We start from the raw sequence: 24,286 nt of genomic DNA, 5'->3' as shown, positions 1-24,286 counted from the left end.
TATGGTGATTATATATCTATATAGATCTGTATAGGTCTATATAGATCTATATAGATATATAGATATAATTAAACTCAAAAGATAAATGACAAACCAGGAAAAAGTATTTTCAACTTATATTACAAAGTATGAATATCCCTTATATATTGATACAAAGCACTAGTATAAATAAATAAGACCAAAAAAAATTTTTTTTTGACAACTCAATAGATAAACGGGCAATGGAAATGAATAAACAACTAAAGAGTTCTGGTGGGGGGTGGGGGGAGTTTTGCCATGCCAACAAGCTGGCTATCCTACAATTCAACTCAGTTCTGACACTATCTACCCAGAGATACCATTAGATCCCACAGGTTAAGGGTTCAGTCCGAGACTGCCCACCCTCCACTTCAAAGATCAGTAGCAAGTCCAGGTTGTCACTTGTACTTCTAAAGAAGGGCTATAGATTGGAGTTTCCAATGACACCCCTCTTTGGTTTTGATTCATTTGCTAGAGCGGCTTACAGAATTCAGAGAAATGTTTTACTTACTGGATTACCAGTTTATTATAAAAGTATATAACTCAGGAACGACGAGATGGAAGAGATGCATAGGGCAGGGTATGGGGAAAGGTTAAGGAGCTTCCAAACCCTCTCTGGGCTCGCTACTCTCCTTAAATCTCCATGTGTCACCACCCCAAAAAGATCTCTGAACCTCTTCCTTTGGGTTTGTAAGGAGGCTTCGTTACACAGGCATAATTGATTAAATTATTGGCCTTTGGTGATTGAACTCAATCTCCAGCCCATCTCCCCTCTCTGGAGGTGGAGAGGTGGTGGTGGGACTGAAAGTTCCAACCCTCTAATCACATCGTTGGTTCCCCTGTCAACCAGCCCTCAACCTGAGGTGCTTTCCAAAAGTTAACATAACATGAGACACCTTTACTGCTCTCATCACTTAGGAAATTCCAAGGGTTTTAGGAGCTCTGTGCCAGAAAACCAAATATATATTTCTTATTATAAATCTCAATATCATAACAACTCATGGAAAATTTCATAAATATATGAAAAGATATTCACATAAGAAATGCAAATTAAAGCTATGCTGATATATCATTTTTCACATATCAGATTTTCAAAAATCTAAAAGTTTGATTATCTTTGTATGATCGTAAATTGAAATAAGTCCATGGAGGTTAATTTGGCAAGATCAATGCATCTTATGAATGCACACACCCTTTGACCCAACAATCCCTTCTAATTGAATATATCCTATGAATAGGTTTGACACATATAATGACGTAGGTACAGGTTATTCATTAAAGCATTACTTGTAATAGCAAGGTTGGAAACAATCCAATGACCATCAATACAAAACCTGTGAAATAAATCATGATGCACTTATATATACTAATGGAATATTATGCAGCCATAAAAAAGATAGAAATAAAAAAGGAAGATAGTGAGGATGTGCTATATATTGTACCAACATGGGAAAATCTCTAAGCTAGATTTAATGAAAAATGCAAGATGCGTAGCAGTATGCACTATGTATCTGCTACATTTTGTGTGATAAAAAGGAAAATATATATGTATAAGTATTTGCTTGCGTATACATAAACTACTCTGAAATAATATCCAAGAGACCAGTAACAGTGGATTGGGAAGAGAAAAAAGGAGAGCTAATGAATGTGAGATAGGGAAGGAAGAGAGACTTTTACCTTTTATAGTTTTTAAATATTTGAGTTATGAGCGTATGTTACTTATTCAAATATTAATATATAAATAGTGCTTGTTAAAAAAAATCAAACAATTAGAAATACATAAGGAAGGAAGTAAACATTCCCCTACTCCTAAATTTACCACTCAGAGAAAACCAGTGCCAACAATTTAGTCATTGAGAAGCAGGTAGGAAACTTTTTAAAAAGTACGTAGTAGGCAATGAAAGCATTATTTTCTGAGTCCCTGAAATCATGCAGTTGTGACAGTGCCAAATCCACTTAGACCAAAGATAGTCAGCTGAGATCAATATTGATCTCTTTCTGCAGGCTCACAGTGAGCCACTAGGCTTAAATAGCACATTCAATCGCATATGTAGAATTGGGACTGTAAAATATTTCTGAGTTAGGTAGCAATGTAAAAGTGAATGGTAGGGGTCATTAGCTCTAATGGACTAAGTATTATGTGGTTTTGAAATTAAGACATTAACATTTCAGCAAATGAAAATGTTTATGCAGTCTTCAAATTCTTGGCAGTAGTACCAGAGAATTCAGTCAGCAGTGGCTCCTAAATTACAAACATAAAAAGAGTTGCAGAGAACACTAAGAATTATTCCTTATTTTCCACTGCCATTATTAAAAATTATTTAAAATATTTTCTATTAGGAATCTGACATTCCCTCATCACAATAAAGCAAACCTCATGTTACAGTCTCCCTCAAGATCATGTTCCTTTGACTCAGAAAATTCCTTGATGAGTAGAAAATGAATAAGTATCTATTAGCAAAAAATGTACAAAATGACATACACAGCCTCCCTATTACAACATAAATACCAAGGGCTTAGCCAAACCAGCAGTTGATATTTTTAATGCATGTGCCCTAATACAACACAACAAAAGTGTTTATACAATGCACTCTCTTTCCTGTCATCTTCTTATAAAAACAGGGTGTTGATGTTGGAAGAAAATTTAGAAATCAACAAGTCAGTTCATGCAATCATTTATTCATTTAACAAATATTTATCAAGACTCTCCCATATCAAGTTAAATAAAAAGCAATAGGGATAAAACAAAATAACAAAGTCTCTGGCCCTGAGGAGCTTATGTCTAAGCCAACCCCTTTATTTTCATTTTGAAGAATCTCCAGGTCTTCCAAGTTCAGACCAGTTGTTCTTTTCATTACGCCAAATATCAAGCGTTTATGGGAAGAAGTAAACAATTTATATGTATGAATTGGCAGTAGTCTATTATTACTTTAATGCTTTTCACATCCTAATTTTTTGGTTTGGGGTTACCATTTCAGAGGATCTAACTGCTTCATCTTCACAAGTAACTTTATATACGTTATGCCAGTTAACCTCACAACAACCTTCATTTCACAAATGAGGAAATGGATTCAGTGAATAAATCAACTTTCCCAGGATCACACAGCTAGGAAGTAAGCAAACTCAGATCTGTCTCTAGTGCTTATATTCTCTGTGTCATAGTACCCAGCAGGATTTGTCAAAATATAGGCTAGAGAAAGTGTAATTTGTACTAATGCTTTCAGAACATATGATTGTTAAAGAAGATGTGGCATATATATATATATATATATATATATATATACACACATACAATGGAATACTACTCAGCCACAAAAAAGAATGAAATTTTGCCATTTGCAGCAAGATGGATGGACTTGGAGGGTATTATGCTAAGTGAAATAAGTCAGAGCAAGACAAATACTGTATGATATCACTTATATGTAGAATCTGAAAGATACAACAAACTAGTGAATATAGCAAAATAAAAGGAAGCAGACTCACAGGTATAGAGGACAAACTATTGGTTGCCAGTGGGGAGAGGGAAGAGGGAGGGGCTAGATAGGGATAGGGGATTAGGTACGAGCTATTATGTATAAAATAAGCTACAAGGTATATTGTACAGCATGAGGAACATAGCCAATATTTTATAACTATAATAACTATATTTATGGAGTATAACCTTTAAAAATTGTGAATCACTATATTGTACACCTATAACTTATATAATATTGCACATCAACTATCTTCAATTAAAAAAAAAAAGAGTAGGGCTTCCCTGGTGGCACAGTGGTTAAGAATCTGCCTGCCAGTGCAGGGGACATGGGTTCAAGCCGTGGTCCAGGAAGATCCCACATGCTGCGGAGCAGCTAAGCCCATGCACCACAACTACTGAGCCTGCCCTGTAGAGCCCAAGAGCCACAACTACTGAGCCCACGTGCTACAACTACTGAAGCCTGTATGCCTAGAGCCCATGCTCCGGAAAAAAGAAGCCACCGCGATAAGCCCGCGCACTGCAACGAAGACTAGCCCCCACTCACTGCAACTAGAGAAAGCCTGTGGACAGCAACAAAGACCCAATACAGCCAAAAATAAATAAATAAATAAAAATAAATTTATTAAAAAAAAAAAGAGTACATGATTTTTAAATCCTCTGCTGTTTCACAGAGAATTTCTTAGAGAAAAGCACTCTATAATGGTAAACACAATGTACTTCTGGGTACCTTAACGCCAGTTCATGAAGACCATGAAATTACACTGGGTCATTGTTAGTTTCGATCATTACAGTACTCTGCATTAAAATGATCAATGTTTAAATAAAGTTACTTTTTTCCCCATTATATTCCTTTACCTTTTTATCCTTGAACTTTCCTATAGCCTTATCTTTCATTTTTTTGAACTTTTTGCTCTATATCTTTTGAATACCCATATCAAATCTACTATATTTTTAACGATCCTACAATATTTTTATTTTATATTATTATTACATTTATTAAGAGGTATCTGATTTTTCTTCTGTTAGCCACGTTGATGTCAATCTCTTCCTCATAACTACACTCCTCAACTTAAGCCTTCTGAGAAGTAAGACATTCACTCTATAGTGAGTGACTAATGCAGCGGTCCCCAACCTTTTTGGCATCAAGGACTGGTTTCATGGAAGACAATTTCTCCACAGACCAGGGTGGGGGGATGGTTTCGGGATGATTCAAGCTCATTACATTTATTGTGCACTTTATTTCTATTATTATTACATTGTAATATATAATGAAATAATTACACAACTCACCATAATGCTGACAGGAGGAGGAGCTCAGGCAGTAATGCGAGCGATGGGGAGCAGCTGTAAATACAGATGAAACTTTGCTCGCTTGCCTGGTGCTCACCTCCTGCTGTGCAGCCCGGTTCTTAACAGGCCATGGACCGGTATCAGTCCACGACCTTGGGGTTGAGGACACCTGGACTAATGCATAACTCACTCAAAACAAAATAGAGACTATTGCAATCATGAAGGTGATCTGTAGTAAAAGAGAGAATTTTGATACAGTCCCATGATCGAATCTGACACTGATTGGCAGTTGGCTTTGAAGACCTTGGGCCATGGTATCAAACCATAAAATCTGAATCATATTCCTTAGAGCGATGTTCTTCATATCCACCTGTGAGCCACTAGCAATCAAATACAGGTTTCTAGGGGCCCTTATAATTTCTTTTGTATTTACAGATTTAGATCAATAATAGAGGGTTGGTAAGCAGCAATCACGAAAGGAAAACAAATACATGGAAATATTAAATTGAATTTCAATGTGAAAATTATGGCTTTATTATATCCCAGTAGCATAAAATTATGGTTCACCCTTCAAAGTGTGTCATACACTTAAATGAGGTCCATGGCAAAAATTATAGTACAGCTCACAATCCCTACACTGTTTAATTATTCACAAAGAATTGGGTGGTATCTTGGGACTAGCTTGGCTCAGTGAAAAGAACAAAGGTTTTGGAATGAGTTAAACCTAGGATTTCAAGGAATTCCCTGGCAGTCCAGTGGTCAGAACTCCATGCTTCCTATGCTGGGGACACGGGTTCGAACTCTGATAGGGGAGCTAAGTTCCCACATGCCACAAGGAGCGGTCAAAAAATAAATAAGTAAAAATAACCTAGGATTTCACCTGAACTCTGCTGTGGAAACTTAGCCAAGTTACTGAATCATGGAACTGTGTGTCTCGGCCAAGTTACTGTACCAGACTGAGTTCAGATTTATCACCTGTAAAATGGTTGTTGTAAAGATTAGTAATAACACATATAAAGTGTCTGGAAGTACAGCCTCATACATAGTATGTTCTCAGTCAGTGCAAGTCTCACATGGGGCACCTCACAGTACACACAATGATTTTTTTATTAAATTGAATTGATTATAAGGAGATTAAATGTTGGTATTATATGTCCTTCTTCCTTGAGTGGACAATTGAAATTGAAAGGACATATTTCTTGCTGCTGACTATAGTCTTACTTCCCCAAGAGACTAGAATGGGCAAACTTTAGTAAAAAATGTCTTTGTAATGTTCCTTTAAGGAGAAGTCTATAGTGTGCAGAAAAAACTTCCTCTATTTTATAAATCAGTATTGTCACAAAATATCTATTTATTTGGTGTTTAGGACCCCTTTTTTTAAAAAAATAATGAAACTGCAGTGCCTTTTCAGGATGGTTAATAGATGATTTTAACCAATTTGGTTAAAATTGTTCATGGTAACAACTAGCGTCTCAAAAGGAGAGGAGTCAAGGAGGAAAAAGAAACTGATAATACTTGTTGCTTCTCAGTGCAGTTCAGGAACCACGAGTGGGTCCATCAATGCCTGGTGAGTGGAAGAAATTCTCAGGCACCAGGTGAAAGTAAAATCTTAGTATTCTGTAGCTTATTTTTTAATAACTCAAATTTGCATTAAGGTGCATATTCTACATTTTCTGGATTTTTTAATGTCATTTAAATCAATAGTTAGTGATATTTTCTTACCATAACTCTTTGATTTATCTGACAGCAAAGTTACTAACAATGAAGCATGCTGTAGGGATGTATCCCTTCCTCTCAGTCAACATATAAAAAACATTATATTACACATTAAAATTGCTATGCCATGTAAAGATAGTCAGCATCTTTAGTCATTAGGAGATGTGAATTAAATGAAAAATAAAACCACAGTGATATATATATATATATATATATATATATATATATATATATATATATATATATTAGAATGTATATATATATATATATATATATATATATATATATATATATATATATATATTAGAATGACTATACCAAGTAGTCTTAGAAAGGATGTGGAGGAACTGAAACTCTAATAGTTTTCTGGTGGGACTGTAAAATGGTATAAACACTTAGAAAAAGGCCTGGCAGATTCTTATAAAGTTAATCATACTCCTACGATATGACCCAGCTATTCTACTCCTAGATATTTACCCAAAAGAAATGAAATGTATATCCATAAAAAGACTTACACATGAAGGCTTAGTAACTTAAAAAATGGAAACAACCCAATATCTATCAACATGTGAATGCATAAACAAATTGTGGTGTATCCCCGCGATGAATACTACTCTACAATAAAAAGGAATTAGCTATTGTTACATGCAACAACATATATGAATCTCAATTATGCAGAGCGAAAGAAGCCAGATTAAAAAAAGAGTACGTATTGTCTCAGTCCATTTATAATATTCTAGAATATGCAAACTAATTAATAGTTACAGAAAGTAGATCAGTGGTTGCCTGGGGATGGGTTGGCAGACAGGGAAAAACAGGAGTTAAATGAGGCACATGCAAATTTGGGGGGATGATAGATGGGTTCATTATCTTGATTGTGTTGATGGCTTCACACATATAGATCAAAACTTATCAAATTGTATATTTAAATATATGCCATGTTTTACAAGTCAATTATAGCTCAATAAAGCTGTTTTACAAAAATCATTGTGTCAATTTTCTTTAAAACTGAAGAGACAACTGTGACCGTCTGCTGTTAAGTTCGGTAGATGGTCGGCCCTGTGGCATTCACCACTTCTTGGCTACAGTCAATTGTAATGTTTTATTACAGGACTATAAGGACTTTGAGAGCAGGATCCAAGTTTAACTCATCTTGGTCTTCCCTCTAATGCCCAGCATGGTACACTTCATCAACTGTTTTTTTTGTTGTTTTTTTTTGCTGTAGGCAGGCCTCTCACCGTTGTGGCCTCTCCCGTTGCGGAGCGCAGGCTCCGGGCGCGCAGGCTCAGCGCCCATGGCTCACGGGCCCAGCCTCTCCGCGGCACGTGGGATCTTCCCGGACCGGGGCATGAACCCGTGTCCCCTGCATCGGCAGGCAGACTCTCAACCACTGCGCCACCAGGGAAGCCCCAACTGTTATTTTTTAAATGAGTGAATTACTTGGATAATTTTTGGCAAAACATTTCAGAAAACATTTCTTCCCAAATTCCCTAATTAATCCTTGCCATTTTTTTAAACATCCATGGGAGACAGCAAATCTTCATGCTTAAGAACTTTAAATCCAGAGTGACCTACTCAGCTACTTGCTAACTGCTTGAGCATAGATAAAATTAGCTAGCCTCTCTAAGCCTCATTTTCCTCATTTCTAAAGGGGGTAATAATATACCTATGTCATTGGTTTCCTGAGAGAATTAAATGGATAATCCATATAAAGTGCATGGCCCATAGTCAAAACTCAAAAAGGCAAGTGAATTTGTACATTTACCATCACAGACTTTTGAAAGTTTATGAACTCCAAAGACTGAAATAATCTATTTTTCACCAGGAGAAAGAAAATGTGATGAACTGGTACCTGAATCTTATGAGGAGAGGTGGCGCTAAACTGACATTAAAGTTACCTGCATGTTAGGCTTTTTAGAAGCATACAACCAGAGAAATTTAATGTATTGGAAGAAGTACAAGGGTTACAATAGCTTATAGTCTTATTCTTAGACCTTTTCATTAAAACAGAAATATTAGAACCTTGTCATTAGGTGGAGAGGCTGAAGTTGCAAATAGTGCATTTAGTTTCTCCTTACGCTTCACTCTGAGGTTCTTAAATGTAGAAATCCTGTTCTCATATTTGTTTGCAAGCTTTCTCTCTAGTGAAAAAGACTTTATTATTCCGTCTTTGGGGAATTAATTGAACGAAATGTGGAAAAATGTAATCTTCAGGGAGCTCTGCTGTGAGTACTCTCAGTAAATACAGCACAGCCAAGGGACTCTGCAGAGACCTGACCTAGAGTAGACAGAGCCTGGGCTTTAGATCCAGCCAGTTTCAGATAAAATAATTTTCTTGAACTATGAGCAACTCATTTCATTGTTTTGCAGTCTTTTTGTTTGTTTGTTTGTTTTGTTTTTTTGTGGGGTTTTTTTTTTTGCGGTACGCGGGCCTCTCACTGTTGTGGCCTCTCCCGTTGCGGGGCACAGGCTCCGGACGCGCAGGCTCAGTGGCCATGGTTCACGGGCCTAGCCGCTCCACGGCATGTGGGATCTTCCTGGACCGGGGCACGAACCCGTGTCCCCTGCATCGGCAGGCGGACTCTCAACCACTGCGCCACCAGGGAGCCCTGTTTTTCAGTCTTTTGATTTATAATATTGGGCCTAGTCACATCGCCATGATTTGTAGGGAATGTTTATAAAATATATGAAATAATTATTATCATTAATAAACTGGGTTATTAAATCTCTTCCAAAAATAAGGTGCTGACATGTAAATAAAATTTATACCTGATGCTTTAGGTCTGGCCCAGTGCTAGACATGCCTTCAAAAGTCCAAATCAATTTGTTGTGCTGGAAGAACATAACACCAGGAGTCAGGAAATGTTATTCTATGCCTGGCTCTGCCAAAAGCTAGTTCTGTGATCATTTTTAACCACTTCACCCCTCAATTTCCTCAAATGTAAAAGTAGAGAGTTGGACTAGAGCAGGGAGGGAAAACACCTGATACTATAATCACTCCTATCTGTCTGTGCCCATGGCAGACACTGTTAATCAATTACTGAAACTTTTCTACCAAACTAGGAAGCTGCTTCTGAATTATTCTCAGCAAATCATTGTAGGCAGTTACTACCAATCAACTGGTGTTAGCGACCAAAGTAAAACTTACTTGCCATCTTTGGGCCAGAAGATCTCTAAAGGTTCTTTTAATTCCAGTATTACTCAAAGGTCAAAATGAGAGTCTGTGCCAGAAAGAAATATGTTGGCAAATCTTACTTCCCTTTTTCACATTCTAGCCTCTGAATGTTAAAGACTTTGCAAGCCCTGTCCATGAGGATGCTCTGCTATTCCATCATTGCATTTTGCTTTTGTTTGTCCAAAATGAAAACAGTTTAGTGGATTTTCCCCCTAATTCTGAAAATGCGTACTGTAAAAATTTGAACAATGCAGAAAAGTACAAAGATGAAAGTGAAAAGTGTCTGATATTCAACATCCATTATTAATATTTGGTAACCGGTCTTAGAGACACAGCTCTAGGTGTAAGTGTTTTTCTGTACTGTTTAATGTCCCCATACAGCAACATTCTGTATGAGCAACTTTGCATATCACTAGGAAGCTGTGGTTCTTAGTCTCTATGTACTCATAAAATTCCATCTTTATCTGGGGGTTCCTATTCTTCTGAGTGAAACTTTGCAAATATAGCAGCAGATTGAAAGAGCAAAGGGTCTTTAGACCCTTACCATCAACTACTCTTAAAGATGTGGTCAAGTTCTCCAGGTTCCACTATAGTAAATGCAGAATGGAAAGACTGGTAAAGCTTGTGGTTAAAATTCAATATGAAAATGAGATGGACCCAGTGTCTTGGGAGAAAAGCAGGTGTTCCTCCCTTACCCCTACACCCCACTGCCACTTTTTTTTTTTTTTGCTTATTACTATAAAAGTAATATATGTTTATTTAGGAAAATATAGGCAGGCAAAAATGAGAAAAATAAAAATCATCAGTAATCTAATCGGAATAATTGTGGTTAACGTTTTGGAGCGTATACGTTCAGGCTTTTTTTTTCCTATGCATATATTTTTACGTAGGTATCAACATACATAATTAAAAAGCACTCTTTTAAACTTCTGGGTTTTTCTCTTTACTCATTGCATTGCAGTTCCTGTAGAGCACTGTTTCTACTATGAGCAGGAAACTATACGAGTTAAAACTGGCTTTGGTGATATACAACTGTTTCATTTCATTTCAGAGCAAAATGCATTGAAATGTTAATTTCTGTGAATTTGAGGTGATTTGGGTAATGTACCTTCAACGTTATTTTCATTAAGACCTAAGATTCTATTTAATTGCAATTAAGATGACTTCCCTGATTTAGAATTAAATTTGGATGGAAGTAGGCAATTCAAATATGGCAAAACCTTAAGATGTTATTTAAAAATCAACATAATTTTATATTTCCTTGCCTGATTTTTTTGAACACATGAATTAAAATATATTCCAATTGGAAAAGGAATAAAAGTGAATAATAGTCTAACAGAAATTAAATTTAATCTTTCTTTTTGAAGACACATATGACAAATTTTGAGAAAATATCAAAAGAATATTTCATATTTCTTTAAATTAGTGGGCTAGATGAATACTTCTTTCTCCAGTAATATTTCAAAGTCAACAAACCTAAGCTAGAGGTATGTAATATGTATTTTAAATGTTTCAGTGATTCCTTTCTAAACCAGCATCTTTGAGGTCTTTGGAACAGATGACAGTAAAGTGAAATTCTTCTGATACTTCTATTTTTAAATACATCTCTTCAGTGTAGTTGTTCTCAGTTGCTAACAATAATTTCTTGTCAAATGTAAAATGCTGCATGTAAAGTATTTTTCAAATTTAATATGGTTATGGACAAGCAATCAATGTGCATTTTCATTTGTAAAAAGGAAGAGGAAGTAATTACCAAGCAAAGCAATCTTAGAGCAAGATGAGCCTTAAAAGTTTACTTAGTGCATCCCGTTCCTTTGAGAGCTAAGAACACTGATGTCAGAGGGGGTGATTCTTTTCAAAGTAACACAGAGGAACTGGAATTGGATGTTGACCCCCGAGTCCATGCAACCTCTTTCACTGCTTATGCCACTACTCCCAGGAAGTGAAAATCCTATTCATCCCCATTCAACATCTAGAATGCCAAGTATAGCATAAAGTATTTACCAACCTAGCTATTGTGGCCAACAGATGCCAAAGAACTTAACATCTAATTGGAAAAGTAACAAATAGAATAGACAGGCAACGGTAAGTGATACAGGGCACCAAAAATAGTAGAAGATCATTTCCAGTTGGGAAGGATAGGGACATCTTTATAGAGAATGGTTTATTTGAGTCAGGTCTTTAAGTGGGCGTGAGATTGCAGGAGAAAGAGTGAAAGGAGGACTTTTGGATGGGAAACCTATGCGAACAAACATATAGAGGTAGGAAATCATAGATATAGTTGGAAAAAAATGAAAAGACTAATTTGACCAGAGTATATGATTTGCATAGAGGATGTGGTGATAAAATTAAGAAGGATAGTTGGAGCTCAGTGGTTCTTGTGCATTACAACTTTTTAAGGATTGTAGACAGGTAATTTTTATAATATGAAGGAAAATTTTGTTTGTGTATTTCTACGGTTTCTTTTTTTTATATATATTATGGCACCCAGGTAGCAAGATGTAACTTTATGAACCTACTAAAATTGGTCCACATGAACTTTTGAACCGAAGATTTTTAAAGTTTCTGATGATTCTTGACGTCAAATTTGTGGTGTTCCTGACATTTATAAATCACTTTCTAAAACCTACAGAAGTAGTGAATTATGGTCCTAGTTTCACTCGAAGCTGTTAAACATTTGGAGTTCAACAGTAAAGTTTTTGTGGAAGAAAAGTGATAATTAAATGGCCAAGAAAATAAGTAATTAAAATAGAATTTTAATTAAAAAAGAAGCTTAGGTGGAGACTTGGCATAGTGTCACTTCCAGCCTCCTTCTATAAGTTAAAGCAAGTCTCAGGGCCAGCCTTGCTGCAATGTGGGGGGACTACACAAGCACGTCAATATCAGGAGGGGGGTTCACTGGGCGCCATCTGTGGAAACTAGCTACCCGATACGCTTAAGTTGTAAGCTGGACAAATTTAGAATTTCAATGATAATTCCAAGGGAGTTTGGATATTTTCTGGCTCAAACATAGAGTACAATTAAAAGGAAGTGAAAAGAAGAGGGAAGAAGCCTCAAGGTGATGAAGGATTTTGAAATAGTAGGTAGTTTCTTGGGCCTTGCAAATTTGGCAGATTAGATCACGGAGAAGAAGCTGAAATAAATGGGTCACTGTATCACTATCCAAACTTTGTATACTTGGAAGGATTACCTGATGATGCTTGTTTTTTATGAGAACTCTGGGGCAAAGTACTACAATTCTGCCCTATCTCAAGCATACATGGAAGGTTCTCTCTCTAAAGATGGCAAAGAACTCAGACAGCAATGGAAGTGTACAAGGGTTAGTAGAATATAAAACTAGTTGAGAGAAAAAATAAAATAGCAAGGAGAGTCTGGCAGTAAAAGAACTCCCATGGCACCAGGATAAGAGAGAAAAGCCAGCATTCTCCTGGAACTTCTCAGTCCATAGTATCTGTGCCCTCATAGCACAATATATAAGTTTAGAGGGAAAGGCCTAGGTTCTCACATGAATATGATCTTACTTCAGAATTCTGCAAAGACCAGGAACCTCCTTGACGTGGGTGGTCTGAGACTGGGATTCACTGTTCTTATGCTGAACCACCATACAATGCCAAACAGCTTTTCCTTAGCTGTTTCCTTTATTTTTCTTAAACATGTTCAAACTCTTATCATATTGTCCTCCTCCCTTTGAAAATACATACTCTGCAGGTGCCTGAAATAATATACTCCCAGTAATTGCAGTTTTGCAAAAGTAGAGTTTATTTAATTCAGTCTAAACTCCATGGAAATTTGTTGCCTAACAAGGAAATACCAAACACTTTATAAACTCCTGGAGAGCAGCAACCATGTCGTTTATGACTTTGTTATCTCCTGCCTCCTGGGCTCACAGTCTACCTTCTCGGATGTACTAATTTTAATAATTAACTTGAATTGTTAACAGTATACTCTTGTGCCCTTCTTTGACGCACAAATGTCATTTCATTTTGTCTTTGCATGTTTCATGTCAAGTTCATTGTAAATCATTTCTCCTGAGCTTGTTGTTAGCCTGCAGATCATTTTGTAGGCTTTTCACACAACAGCTGAAAGAGTTTAATTCAAGTTGAAGAAACTTACTTCATTTACAAGCGATTAATTTGGGCTTCACTTACCTTAAGGAATATTCGAACATGTAAATTTACAGATAAATCCTGCGAGTGTCAAATTATGCAAACAAGAGAAAGTAAGTTCTGTGCAGCTTTGGGGGTATTGGTCGGCTGTAGTCAGGCTTTTTTTTGGGGGGGGGGCGTCAGGTTTTTGAATGAAATAGTAAAACCGGTTCCAGAAACTGTCTACTTCACCTGGTTTTTCATAATTCCAAGAAGTTAGAAACTGAAAACCAGGCTTGTTAAAGAGTTAGAAAGATTGCTATTGCGTAAGAGAAAAAAGCAAAACCAAACCATCTATCTATTCTCTTTTAAATCATAAGATTTCACAATATTCCTGTTTTCAAGTACTTGAAGTTTTCTCTGGGCAATGATTAATTTTTAAATAATTGTTTTTAATGTGGAACGTAATACATACTCATCGTAGAATTAAAACATACTTAAAGTAACAGAAAGATAAAAATCATTCATGATCCTACAACCATTAATATTTTGAGGAACGACTTTTAATTTTTTTTCTAGGTACATGTTTTCACAGAACGGGTCCACACTAGTTTTATAACTTGGTCTTTTGGATTTTCATTTAAAAAATTATATTGTGAGTACGTGAAAAGAAAACTTCTGAGGATTATGACATGTAGTAGCATCGCACGGTGTTAGAGGACGCCATCTGTGGTGTGGCGTGTACGGTCTGGCGGGAAAAGAACGCTCCAGGTGGGCAACATCGACCACTCTCCGAGCAAAAGAGACTTCATTTGCCCTCGGCGACTAGAGCCTGACGAGAGCGCAAGGCGTGGGAGTAAGTGGAGGGCGTTCAGGGTGACTGCGAGCACGAACTCCCCGCGCGGTCCTCATTTCCCCCGGGCAAGTCCCACGGGCCCAAGCTCCAGAGTGGAGCCGGGGAGAGGGCGAGCGCACCGGCCTGGGTCCCAGCCTCCGGCCCCCGCCCCCGGGGCTGGCGCCACTCTCGGGCGGTGGGGTGAGATAAAGCGGGGCAAGGTTCTGCAAGTCCAAATCAGGGAAGCGCAGCTCCGATTCCAGCGCCTTTACGGGGTCTCCAGGCGTGTTTGTTCCAAGTGTTTAAACTTTCAAAGCACCCGCACCCCAGCGACCTTCGGCAAACAACTCTTAATCCCGCGGGCGGAGAGCGTTGGCTGTATTTGCGGGGAGGGTAAATTGAGAGCGGGGGACCGGGGGCCTAAGGCGGCCCTCCTCCCGCCATCCTGCCCGCGGCGGCCCACTGCTACCCCCTCTCGCGGCCCTTTCCCGCCCCAGGACCGCCAGCTTCTTGCGTCAGCCGGAGCGGAGGTGGGGGATTTTCGGAAGCTAAGCCCGCGCGGCCGGCGGGGGAAGGAAGGGCTTGGGCTCTTGCCCCGCCCTCGGGGGTCGGGAGGCGGAGCCGGGCAAGAGCCCGGCCGGCGAGTCGGGCAGAGTCGCGGAGAAGCTAGTTCCTAGGATCCTAGAGAAGCAGCTGCCGCCGCCGCCGCCGCCGCCAGTACCGCCCTGTCCGCACCGCGCCTCGGCAGCCGGGACAGGGCCGCCGTCGGGGAGCCTCAGAGCACCGTCCCTAGCTCAGCATGATGGACTTGGAGCTGCCGCCGCCGGGACTGCCGTCCCAGCAGGTGGTGCCAGGACGGGGGCGGGGGCGCGAGGGAGCCGCGGCCCGGGAGGGACAGCCGCAGCCGGCCTCTCTTCCCGTCTGTGGCCTGAGCCGGGACTGCTGCGGCCGCGCGCACACCAGAGCCGCTGCGCTTGCGCTGGGGCCGGGGGAGGGGAGCTGGGACCAGAGGGCTTGCGAGGGGTGTGGGGACGCGGCCGGGTGGTGGGACTGACAGCGCGCCCGCAGCCCCCGGGGAAGACTGTGTTGGGGTTGGGGGGCTACGCCCTCGCGCGTGGGGCGAAGGGCGTCTCTAACCACGCCCCGGGCCTCTGGAGCCCCGGCCGGGCCCCCTCCCGAATTTGAGCGGCCCGGAGGCAGCGGGGCAGGAGGGGGCGGATGCTGGCGGTCTGAGCCGGCGCGGCCCGGCCCTTCCCGGGCTGTGTGGCTCCTCAGCCTCGGAACCGGCAAAAATGTGCCTAGTCACGGGGCCGCTCTCGGGGGAACTGAGGTCTCCTTTGGGCTGGGAGCCGGAGTCCCTCCTGCCGCTGCCCCTCGGCACATGACCTCCGCGGGCGCGGGCTGCGGCGCCCTCACTCCGCTGGGCCGTCTGAGGGTGCTTCTGTGCAAAGTAATCGATCGGTGCATCCATGGGATCTCCCTTAGGCATCTTGGCGAGAATGCCCAGTCCCCAGGGTGGGGGCGGGAGGAGGTCATAAAGTGCCCAGCGCGCTAGGCTGCCCCGACGTACAGCGACCGAACCCCGCCCCGCGCGACCCCTCGCGCCCCCTGGAGCCGAGGGAAAGGTTCGGGCTCGGAGACCGGGAGTTGTCCCCGTGCAACACGCCAGGAAGTGGCGGCGGGGCAGTGGACTCTGAGGTCAGAGGCGGCTGCGCCCCCGGCCTCTCGATCCCGGCGTTGTGCCTCCCGGGGGGCGAGCGTGGCCTCGGCCGCCGTGACTGTGGTCGGTTGGCTGTCACGGCGGCCCTCAGTTGGCCCTTTCGTGCTTTATAGCGTGCAAACCTTGCCGCGCCGGGGCCAAGGGAAAAGTTGGAGCTGTTGATCTGTTGCGCAATTGTTATTTTCCCCCGGGCGGGTTTGTTTTTGGATTTAGCGTTTCGGAATTGTAATTCCAAAATGTGTAAGGCAGGAGGATATTCTGTTCTGTGCTGTCAAGGGTAAGAGTTTCGAGTGTAGATTAGAATTTCTTGTTTTTAGACTGTTACTAAATTTTGTTCTTTCATATATTGATTCTCCCTTGGGTGCTTTATTTAGTTTTCCTTTTCTGTTTGAGAATTTGCCTCGATTTCTTATTTTGTTGCTTCATTTGCGAGGGCAGAGGGTGGGACAGCTGTGTTTCATAAGGCTTTGCTAACAAGTTCTGTAAATTATCACAAATGTGAAAACAAGTTTCTGTATATACTTTGTAGGGACTTTTAAAGGAGTAGATATTTTTATTTCCAATTTGTGTGTGTGTGTGAAAGGGTTCTTTGGAAAAATATTTGGTTCAAGGAAATGTGTAACTTAATAGGAACGGTAAATACATTTATGCTCTGAAACGTCACGTTTTAGACTAATCCTGAAGATCTAAAGTAAGGTTTTGAGTTATTGACAATGTACTAATTGTGCTTTTTTTTTTCTTTAAAACTGTTTGTCTTGAACTTTCCCCTAGTAATGATTAGGATTGGATTCCTCCTCCCCACTAGTACGAAGAAGTAAATTGTGCTTTCCGATTTAGCTGCTGTTCAAGACTGATCCCTATAGCCATTTCTTTAATACTCTGTATGACCCAAAGACATATAATGCTAATAGACTTTTAATTTTCCTAGATTCAGGAATGTAGCCTAGAGTGTTATTAAAAATTTTTTTTCTTTCTTTACTATGTGATTTAAGATTCCATCTATACTGCTTTCTCTTTTAAATGTGAATTTTCCAATTATGTTTGTTAAGGTAACTGCTTTTCCACCTTTTGTAATCAGACATCAGTTTGCATATTTGAAGACTATAAAAACATGGAATAAAATTTGGAGTCAATTTCATGCCTATAACTAGGATTCGTATTAAATCTTGGTAGTCCAGAAAGACTTGAAGAGTTAAAAGTGGATGCTAACCTTTTGTCAAAGAAAAACCAGGTGTGAAGTGGTACTGGGTTACAGTTTTTCACCCTCTGTGCGGAGGAGGTGTTGATGAACAGCAGTAAAGAGAGTTTTATATTCTTTATTTCCAGTAGCTGGAAGGAACCATCCATTACTCTTTTCAAGGGTGTCTTGGAGAAAGTATTTTTGTATATGAGGGATGAAGTTGATCTTGGACTAGACCAATGAGATAACTTTTAAAGAAAAATAGGACAGGTTTCTCATCTCCTGAATGAATGTTGAGCAAAGAACAACTTGACTTTTTAGATACTTGAGTAAAATCTCTTGAGAGATTGTGAAAGATTGTAGGAGGGTAAATACATAACTCACATAAGTCTTTCTGCATTAAAAATAACTTGGGCCATTTGGGACTCTTTCTTTCTTGTTAACTTGGGTTTTTATAAACAATGCTGGGGGGGAAAAAACTCAAAACCCGACTTTCTTTAGGATAACCAGGAAGAATTGAAAGCCAGATACATTAGTTTTCTTTCTTTATTTTTATTCTGGATGAATTATACTTACAGAGCTGCATGAAGAAAAGAACCCTCTGTGGACTATAAGCACATTTTTTTTCTGGGAATTTTCTCTCTATTGGCTGAACGCATTTAAAGGGGGTTTTGCATAAATAATGTTTCCTCTTTGATTTTTCCTTGATCTGCGGTTAACTCGTCAGTGTAAACTCTTGGGCTCAGGAAGAGTTCGGCACTAACATGGTCATAGATGAGTTATTGAGTATTTCCTTGTGTGCGAGGCAGCATGATAATTGCTTCACGTGCATAATTTCACAGTAACCCCATGGGAAATACTATTATCTCCAGTTTCTAGGTGAGGAAAGAGGCATACAGCCGCCCAGAGTTCTGGTTAAAGTGACCCAACTACTGACTGGCAAAGGTGGGATTCAAACCTAGGTAGTCTGACTCCAAACCTATGTAGAATGACTCCACTTCCAAACTGGACCAGGACTAGTTAAACTTTAAACAGGAGGAAACTCTTACACTTTAAAAAGTGGATAAATTGAGAAAAACTCAGAGAAGGACAGGCAGGGATTTAAAAGGTTAATCTCTGCACCTTTTCTAGTTACCAAGAAATATAATAACTTTATATTTTGTGTTTGTGAGACGGGAGGTGGACCTTGAATACAGTGAAGGTAAATACAACCTGTCAATTGCACTTACCACATGGAGTTCTTTTAAGCAAGTTGCAGAGGCCTAGCGGGGTTTAATTTAGAGAGGCAGGACTATTTCTTAATATAATAATAGTTTTTAAAATTCTTGGTATTTCACCAGTGTCCAGGATTCTGCCTTATATTTTTCAGGGACTCTTTTCCTTTTTCTTAATTAAAACTCTTAGTTCCTGGAGTCTTTGTTTAACTTTATTTGCCTTGTTATTTGGTACATTCTCCTGGTTCTTTTTTTTTTTTTTAACATCTTTATTGGAGTATAATTGCTTTACAATGTTGTGTTAGTTTCTGCTGTATAACAAAGTGAATCAGCTATATGTATACATATATCCCCATATCCCCTCCCTCTTGCATCTCCCTTCCACCCTACCTGCCCCATCTCTCTAGGTGGACATAAAGCACCGAGCTGATCTCCCTGTGTTATGCAGCTGCTTCCCACTAGCTATCTATTTTACATTTGGTAGTGTATATATGTCAGTGCTACTCTCTCCCTTCGTCCCAGCTTACCATTCCCTCTTCCCATGTCCTCGAGTCTATTCTCTACATCTCCGTCTTTCTTCCTGTCCTGCCCCTAGGTTCATCAGAACCATTTTTTTCCCCATTTTTAGAGTCCATATATATGTGTTAGCATACAGTATTTGTTTTTCTCTCTCTGACTTACTTCACTCTGTAACACAGACTCTAGGTCCATACACCTCACTACAAATAACTCAATTTCGTTTCTCTTCATGGCTGAGTAATATTCCATTGTATATATGTGCCACATCTTCTTTATCCATTCATCTGTCAGTGGACACTTAGATTGCTTCCATGTCCTGGCTATTGTAAATAGTGCTGTAATGAACATTGTGGTACATGACTCTTTTTGAATTATGGTTTTTTCAGGGTATATACTCAGTAGTGGGATTGCTGGGTCATATAATAGTTCTATTTTTAGCTTTTAAGGAACCTCCATCCTGTTCTCCACAGTGGCTGTATCAATTTACATTCCCGCCAGCAGTGCAAGAGGGTTCCCTTTTCTCCACACCGTCTCCAGCATTTATTGTTTGTAGATTTTTTGATGATGGCCATTCTGACTGGTGTGAGGTGATACCTCATTGTAGTTTTGATTCGCATTTCTCTAATGATTAGTGATGCTGAGCATCTTTTCACGTGTTTGTTGGCAATCTGTATATCTTCTTTGGAGAAATGTCTATTTACGTCTTCTGCCCGTTTTTGGATTAGGTTGTTGTTTTTCTGATATTGAGCTGCATGAGCTGCTTGTATATTTTGGAGATTAATCCTTTGTCAGTTGCTTCATTTGCAAATATTTTTTCCTATTCTGAGCATTGTCTTTTTGTCTTTTTTATGGTTTCCTTTGCTGTGCAAAAGCTTTTAAGTTTCATTAGGTCCCATTTGTTTATTTTTGTTTTTATTTCCATTTCTCTAGGAGATGGGTCACAAAGAATCTTGTTGTGATTTATGTCATAGAGTGTTCTTCCTATGTTTTCCTCTGAGAGTTTTATAGTGTCTGGCCTTACATTTAGGTCTTTAATCCATTTTGAGTTTATTTTTGTGTATGGTGATAGGGAGCGTTCTAATTTCATTCTTCTAGATGTAGCTGTCCAGTTTCACCAGCATCACTTATTGAAAAGGCTGTCTTTTCTCCATTGTATATTCTTGCCTCCTTTATCAAAGATAAAGTGACCATATGTGTGTGGATTTATCTCTAGGCGCTCTATCCTGTGCCACTGATCTATATTTCTGTTTTTCTGCCAGTACCATACTTTCTTGATTACTGTAGCTTTGTAGTATAGGCTGAAGTCAGGGAGCCTGATTCCTTCAGCTCCATTTTTCCTCAAGATTGCTTTGGCTATTCAGGGTCTGTTGTGTTTCCATACAAATTGTGCAATTTTTTGTTGTAGTTCTGTGAAAAATGCCATCGGTAATTTGATAGGGATTGCACTGAATCTGTAGATTGCTTTGGGTAGTGTAGTCATTTTCACAGTGTTGATTCTTCCAATTCAAGAACATGGGATATGTCTCCATCTGTTTGTATCATCTCTAATTTCTTTCATCAGTGTCTTATAGTTTTTTGCATATAGGTCTTTTGTCTCCCTAGGTAGGTTTATTCCTAGGTATTTTATTCTTTTGTTGCAATGGTAAATGGGAGTGTTTCCTTAATTTCTCTTTCAGATTTTTCATCATTAGTGTACAGGAATGCAAGAGATTTCTGTGCATTAATTTTGTATCCTGCCCCTCTACCAAATTCATTCATTAGCTCTAGTAGTTTTCTGGTAGCCTCTTTAGGATTCTTTATGTATAGTATCATGTCATCTGCAAACAGTGACATTGGCTCTTTTTATTTTGAAATAGTGTTCAAAAATAAGTTTGGTAGTGAAGATGTTTATGTATATGGTAAAGAGTGGGACAGACAGGGTTAAACCTGGTTGAAGGACAGTGGGAAAAATGGGGAGAATTTGAGTTGAAAACAGCTAGTAGAGACCTGTTGGCTTGAATTAAACACTAATCTCCTGTTTTGGCATTTCTGATTTGAAGCAAGCACGAGGGCTCAGGTCTGTCTAATTGAAGCTTTCTTGGGGTTTTGAGTATGGTACATTTCAAAATTAAATACTTTATTTCTTAGTCCTTATTATTAAACAAATTGTTTTCAAAATTATTGTCTTATTTGTCTGAGTTAAGGATGCTGCAGGATTTTTTAGGTTTCAGTGGATGATTTGCCTAAAAGTTGGTCTGACTAATCCCAGGGTATTTAACAGTGGTCAAGCCACTTCTGAAAGTTTCTTGGAATCTCTTGTTGCACACTAGGGTATAGCAGGACAGATTTACTAAATGCAGTATTCAACCTGCTTCCTTCACCAATGGCTGTATGTTTATTTTAAGTTTACTGTAAAATGGAGAACTGGGCTTCCCTGGTGGCACAGTGGTTGAGAGTCCCCCTGCCGATGCAGGGGACACGGGTTCGTGCCCCAGTCCGGGAAGATCCCACATGCCACGGAGCGGCTGGGCCCGTGAGCCATGGTCGCTGAGCCTGTGCGCCCGGAGCCTGTGCTCCGCAACCAGAGAGGCCACAACAGTCAGTGAGAGGCCCGCGTCCTGCAAAAAAAAAAAAAAAAAAAATGGAGAACAGAGTTTATATTTTGATAATAAGATTTCTAGGAGTTTAAAAAATGTAATTACCACCTGCTTTTAAATATGCTCCAACAAACATTTATTAAAGAGGCTCTAAGATACAGGCCAACCCTTCTTTCATTGATAATGGTATGTTTTCTGGAAATGAAAGCAAAACATATATTCAAATGTATAACGTTCCCAAAAAGTGTTAGAAAAAATACAAATGGTGTTCTTACAGTAACTTTCCCCGCCAAGACAAAACAAGATTGCTAAACAAAATCCTATCTTGCCTAAAGTAGGAATTTTCTCTGGGTCAGCCCCTCCCACAGTAAACACTTTTTAACTATTAGTATGAAGAATTTTAGGAACACCGAGGATAGGAAGCACTTTAACGTATCGTTTTTATGGCATATGTCCTGTAACACCTGTGTATCACAGAGCCTTATATATGAAAATCTTCCTCTGTGTGTGAGCATGTAAGTTTATTTGGCCCAAACTCTGGTAGAAGTGAAGACAAACCCGGGACGTAAGAAATATTTAGAGCACCAAATTCATCTTTCAAAGACCCTGTTGATAATTGAGAGTCACTGTAATCCATCAACAGCCTGTATTCTGGTTTTTTAGTTGTTTATTTTTTTGGCCATGCTGCAAGGCTTGTTGGGATCTTCCCTGACCAGGGATTGAACCCAGGCCATGGCAGTGAAAGCCCAGAACCCTAACCACTAGACCATCAGGGAACTCCCAACAGCCTGTATCCTGAAGGATTAAAAAAATTCCCTGGCGATGCTAAATTAGTCATTCCGTTTCTCACAAACTTGGAAATCGAAACTTTGGGGCCTTTGATATCGGCAGCGTACTGATGAGATCCAAACTCTCCGTTGCTTTTCTTCAAATCAGAGAAGAATGGTTGGGTAAGAAAAGAAAACTATCAGATCATTTGGCTTTGAAGCCTTCTTCTGAACTTAGAGTTTTTATTTTGTGCATTAGGCAATTCTCTAATTGCTTTTTAGAATCTCTGGTACTTGTCTTATGTATGTATCTATGTTTTTTCCTCTATAGCTAGATTGTAAGTTCCTTGAGAGCTGGGCATAGAATTTATATTTCTCTCCTCTTTTAAACAGCTTTATGAGATGTAATCTGCATACTCTACAGTCTACTCATTTAAAATGGACAGTTCAGTGACTGAGTGTATTCAGAGTAGTACAACCATCATCACAATCAACTTTAGAACATTTTCATCACCCCAAAAGGAAACCCCATATCCATTAGCAGTCACACCCCATTTCCCCCAAACTCCCTTAGTTCCCGGTAAGCACTCATTATTCTCTTTCTATGGATTTGTCTCCTGGATATTTCATATAAATGGAAACGTAGCATGTGTGGTTCTCTGTGACTGGCTTCTTTCACTTAACATGTTTACACAGTTTGACCATATTGTAGCATATATCAGGACTTTGTACTTCTTATTGCCAAATACTATTCCATTATATGGATACACCACATTTTATTTACCCACTTATCAGTTCATGGACGTTTGGGTTGTTTCTACTATGTATATATTTTCGTTCCCTGTGGTAATGATTCTTAAAATTCACTGTATATTAGAGTCACCATCAGTATTTAAAATACTGATGCCCAGGCCTCACCACCTCATTACATTAAAATCTCTGGGGGTGGGACCCAGGCATCAATATCTTTTCAAGCTTTGGAAGGAATTCCTTTGTGCAATTAGGTTTGAGAACCAGTACCCTAGAGAAGCTGGCACAGTGCTTGGTACCCATGAAAGGTATTTATATTTATAGAGTGATTTAGAAAATCTGGTTAGGATGTTGCTTAAGTCATGAAAGGAAGTGTTCTTATATTTGATCACTGACCTTCACAGCCTTAAGATTAATACCTAAATCTGGGAGATGTGTTTAAGATGCCTGGTGAATGTTTGAACTTCAGTAAATATAGTTTGAGCTCTTTAATCACTAATGGAGATTTAGGTGATAATTTTGTCATCAAAAGGTTTTCCCCAAGTGGGTTAGTAGAAGTGTGTTTGGTCAGGAGTGTGGCGAGTGATAACCTGCAGCGTAGATTATTTGGCAATCATGTAGAAAAGGCACTGAGGACCAATGCAGGGCACTGGGGAGGTTGGAGAGCTTGGAGGCCAGGACCCAACACTGCCTCCTAGAGGAAGCCCTGAGCTCTGCATTCCTGGGCCTCTATCTTCCTCCATTAAAAAACAAAAAACTTACACCTACAAGGCCACTTTTAGCAACTCAGCTTTTTGATTCTCTATATATGCTTGGCAAAGTCAACTTTATATTCTGACCACAGTAGTTATCGTTTGTACTTAACCTGGATGGTTTCTGGTTTACACTTTGGAAACTGGGGCTAACTTCTGAATTGTTTGTGAGTGAGAGAGAGAGAGAGAGAGAGAGAGAGAGAGAGAGAGAGAG

The 24,286-nt window shown here is 39.6% G+C and overlaps 1 protein-coding gene across 4 annotated transcripts in view; it reads left to right on the top strand.

The window, feature by feature from the left end:
- The first annotated feature begins 14,828 nt into the window (after window positions 1–14,828).
- NFE2L2 (NFE2 like bZIP transcription factor 2) overlaps window positions 14,829–24,286 on the top strand; it is a 35,770-nt gene continuing 26,312 nt past the window's right edge. For 2 of the 4 annotated variants that reach the window (XM_007451099.1, XM_007451098.1), the window contains exon 1: window positions 16,096–16,591. Coding sequence is in view for 2 of the 4 variants with exons in the window: in XM_007451096.1 (XP_007451158.1) it covers window positions 15,976–16,044 (69 nt within the window). In the remaining 2 variants the exon portion in view is untranslated. Of the gene's footprint in view, window positions 15,439–15,975; window positions 16,045–16,095; window positions 16,592–24,286 lie in introns of those variants that run through there. The other 2 variants (XM_007451097.1, XM_007451096.1) reach the window with 2 other exon arrangements.

The sequence above is a fragment of the Lipotes vexillifer genome, unplaced genomic scaffold (genome assembly GCF_000442215.2).
Source record: "Lipotes vexillifer unplaced genomic scaffold, Lipotes_vexillifer_v1.1 scaffold645, whole genome shotgun sequence".
Lineage (NCBI taxonomy): Eukaryota > Metazoa > Chordata > Mammalia > Artiodactyla > Lipotidae > Lipotes > Lipotes vexillifer.
The sequence above is the reverse complement of the archived record's forward strand: the minus strand, read 5'-3'. Positions and strand labels throughout refer to the sequence as shown.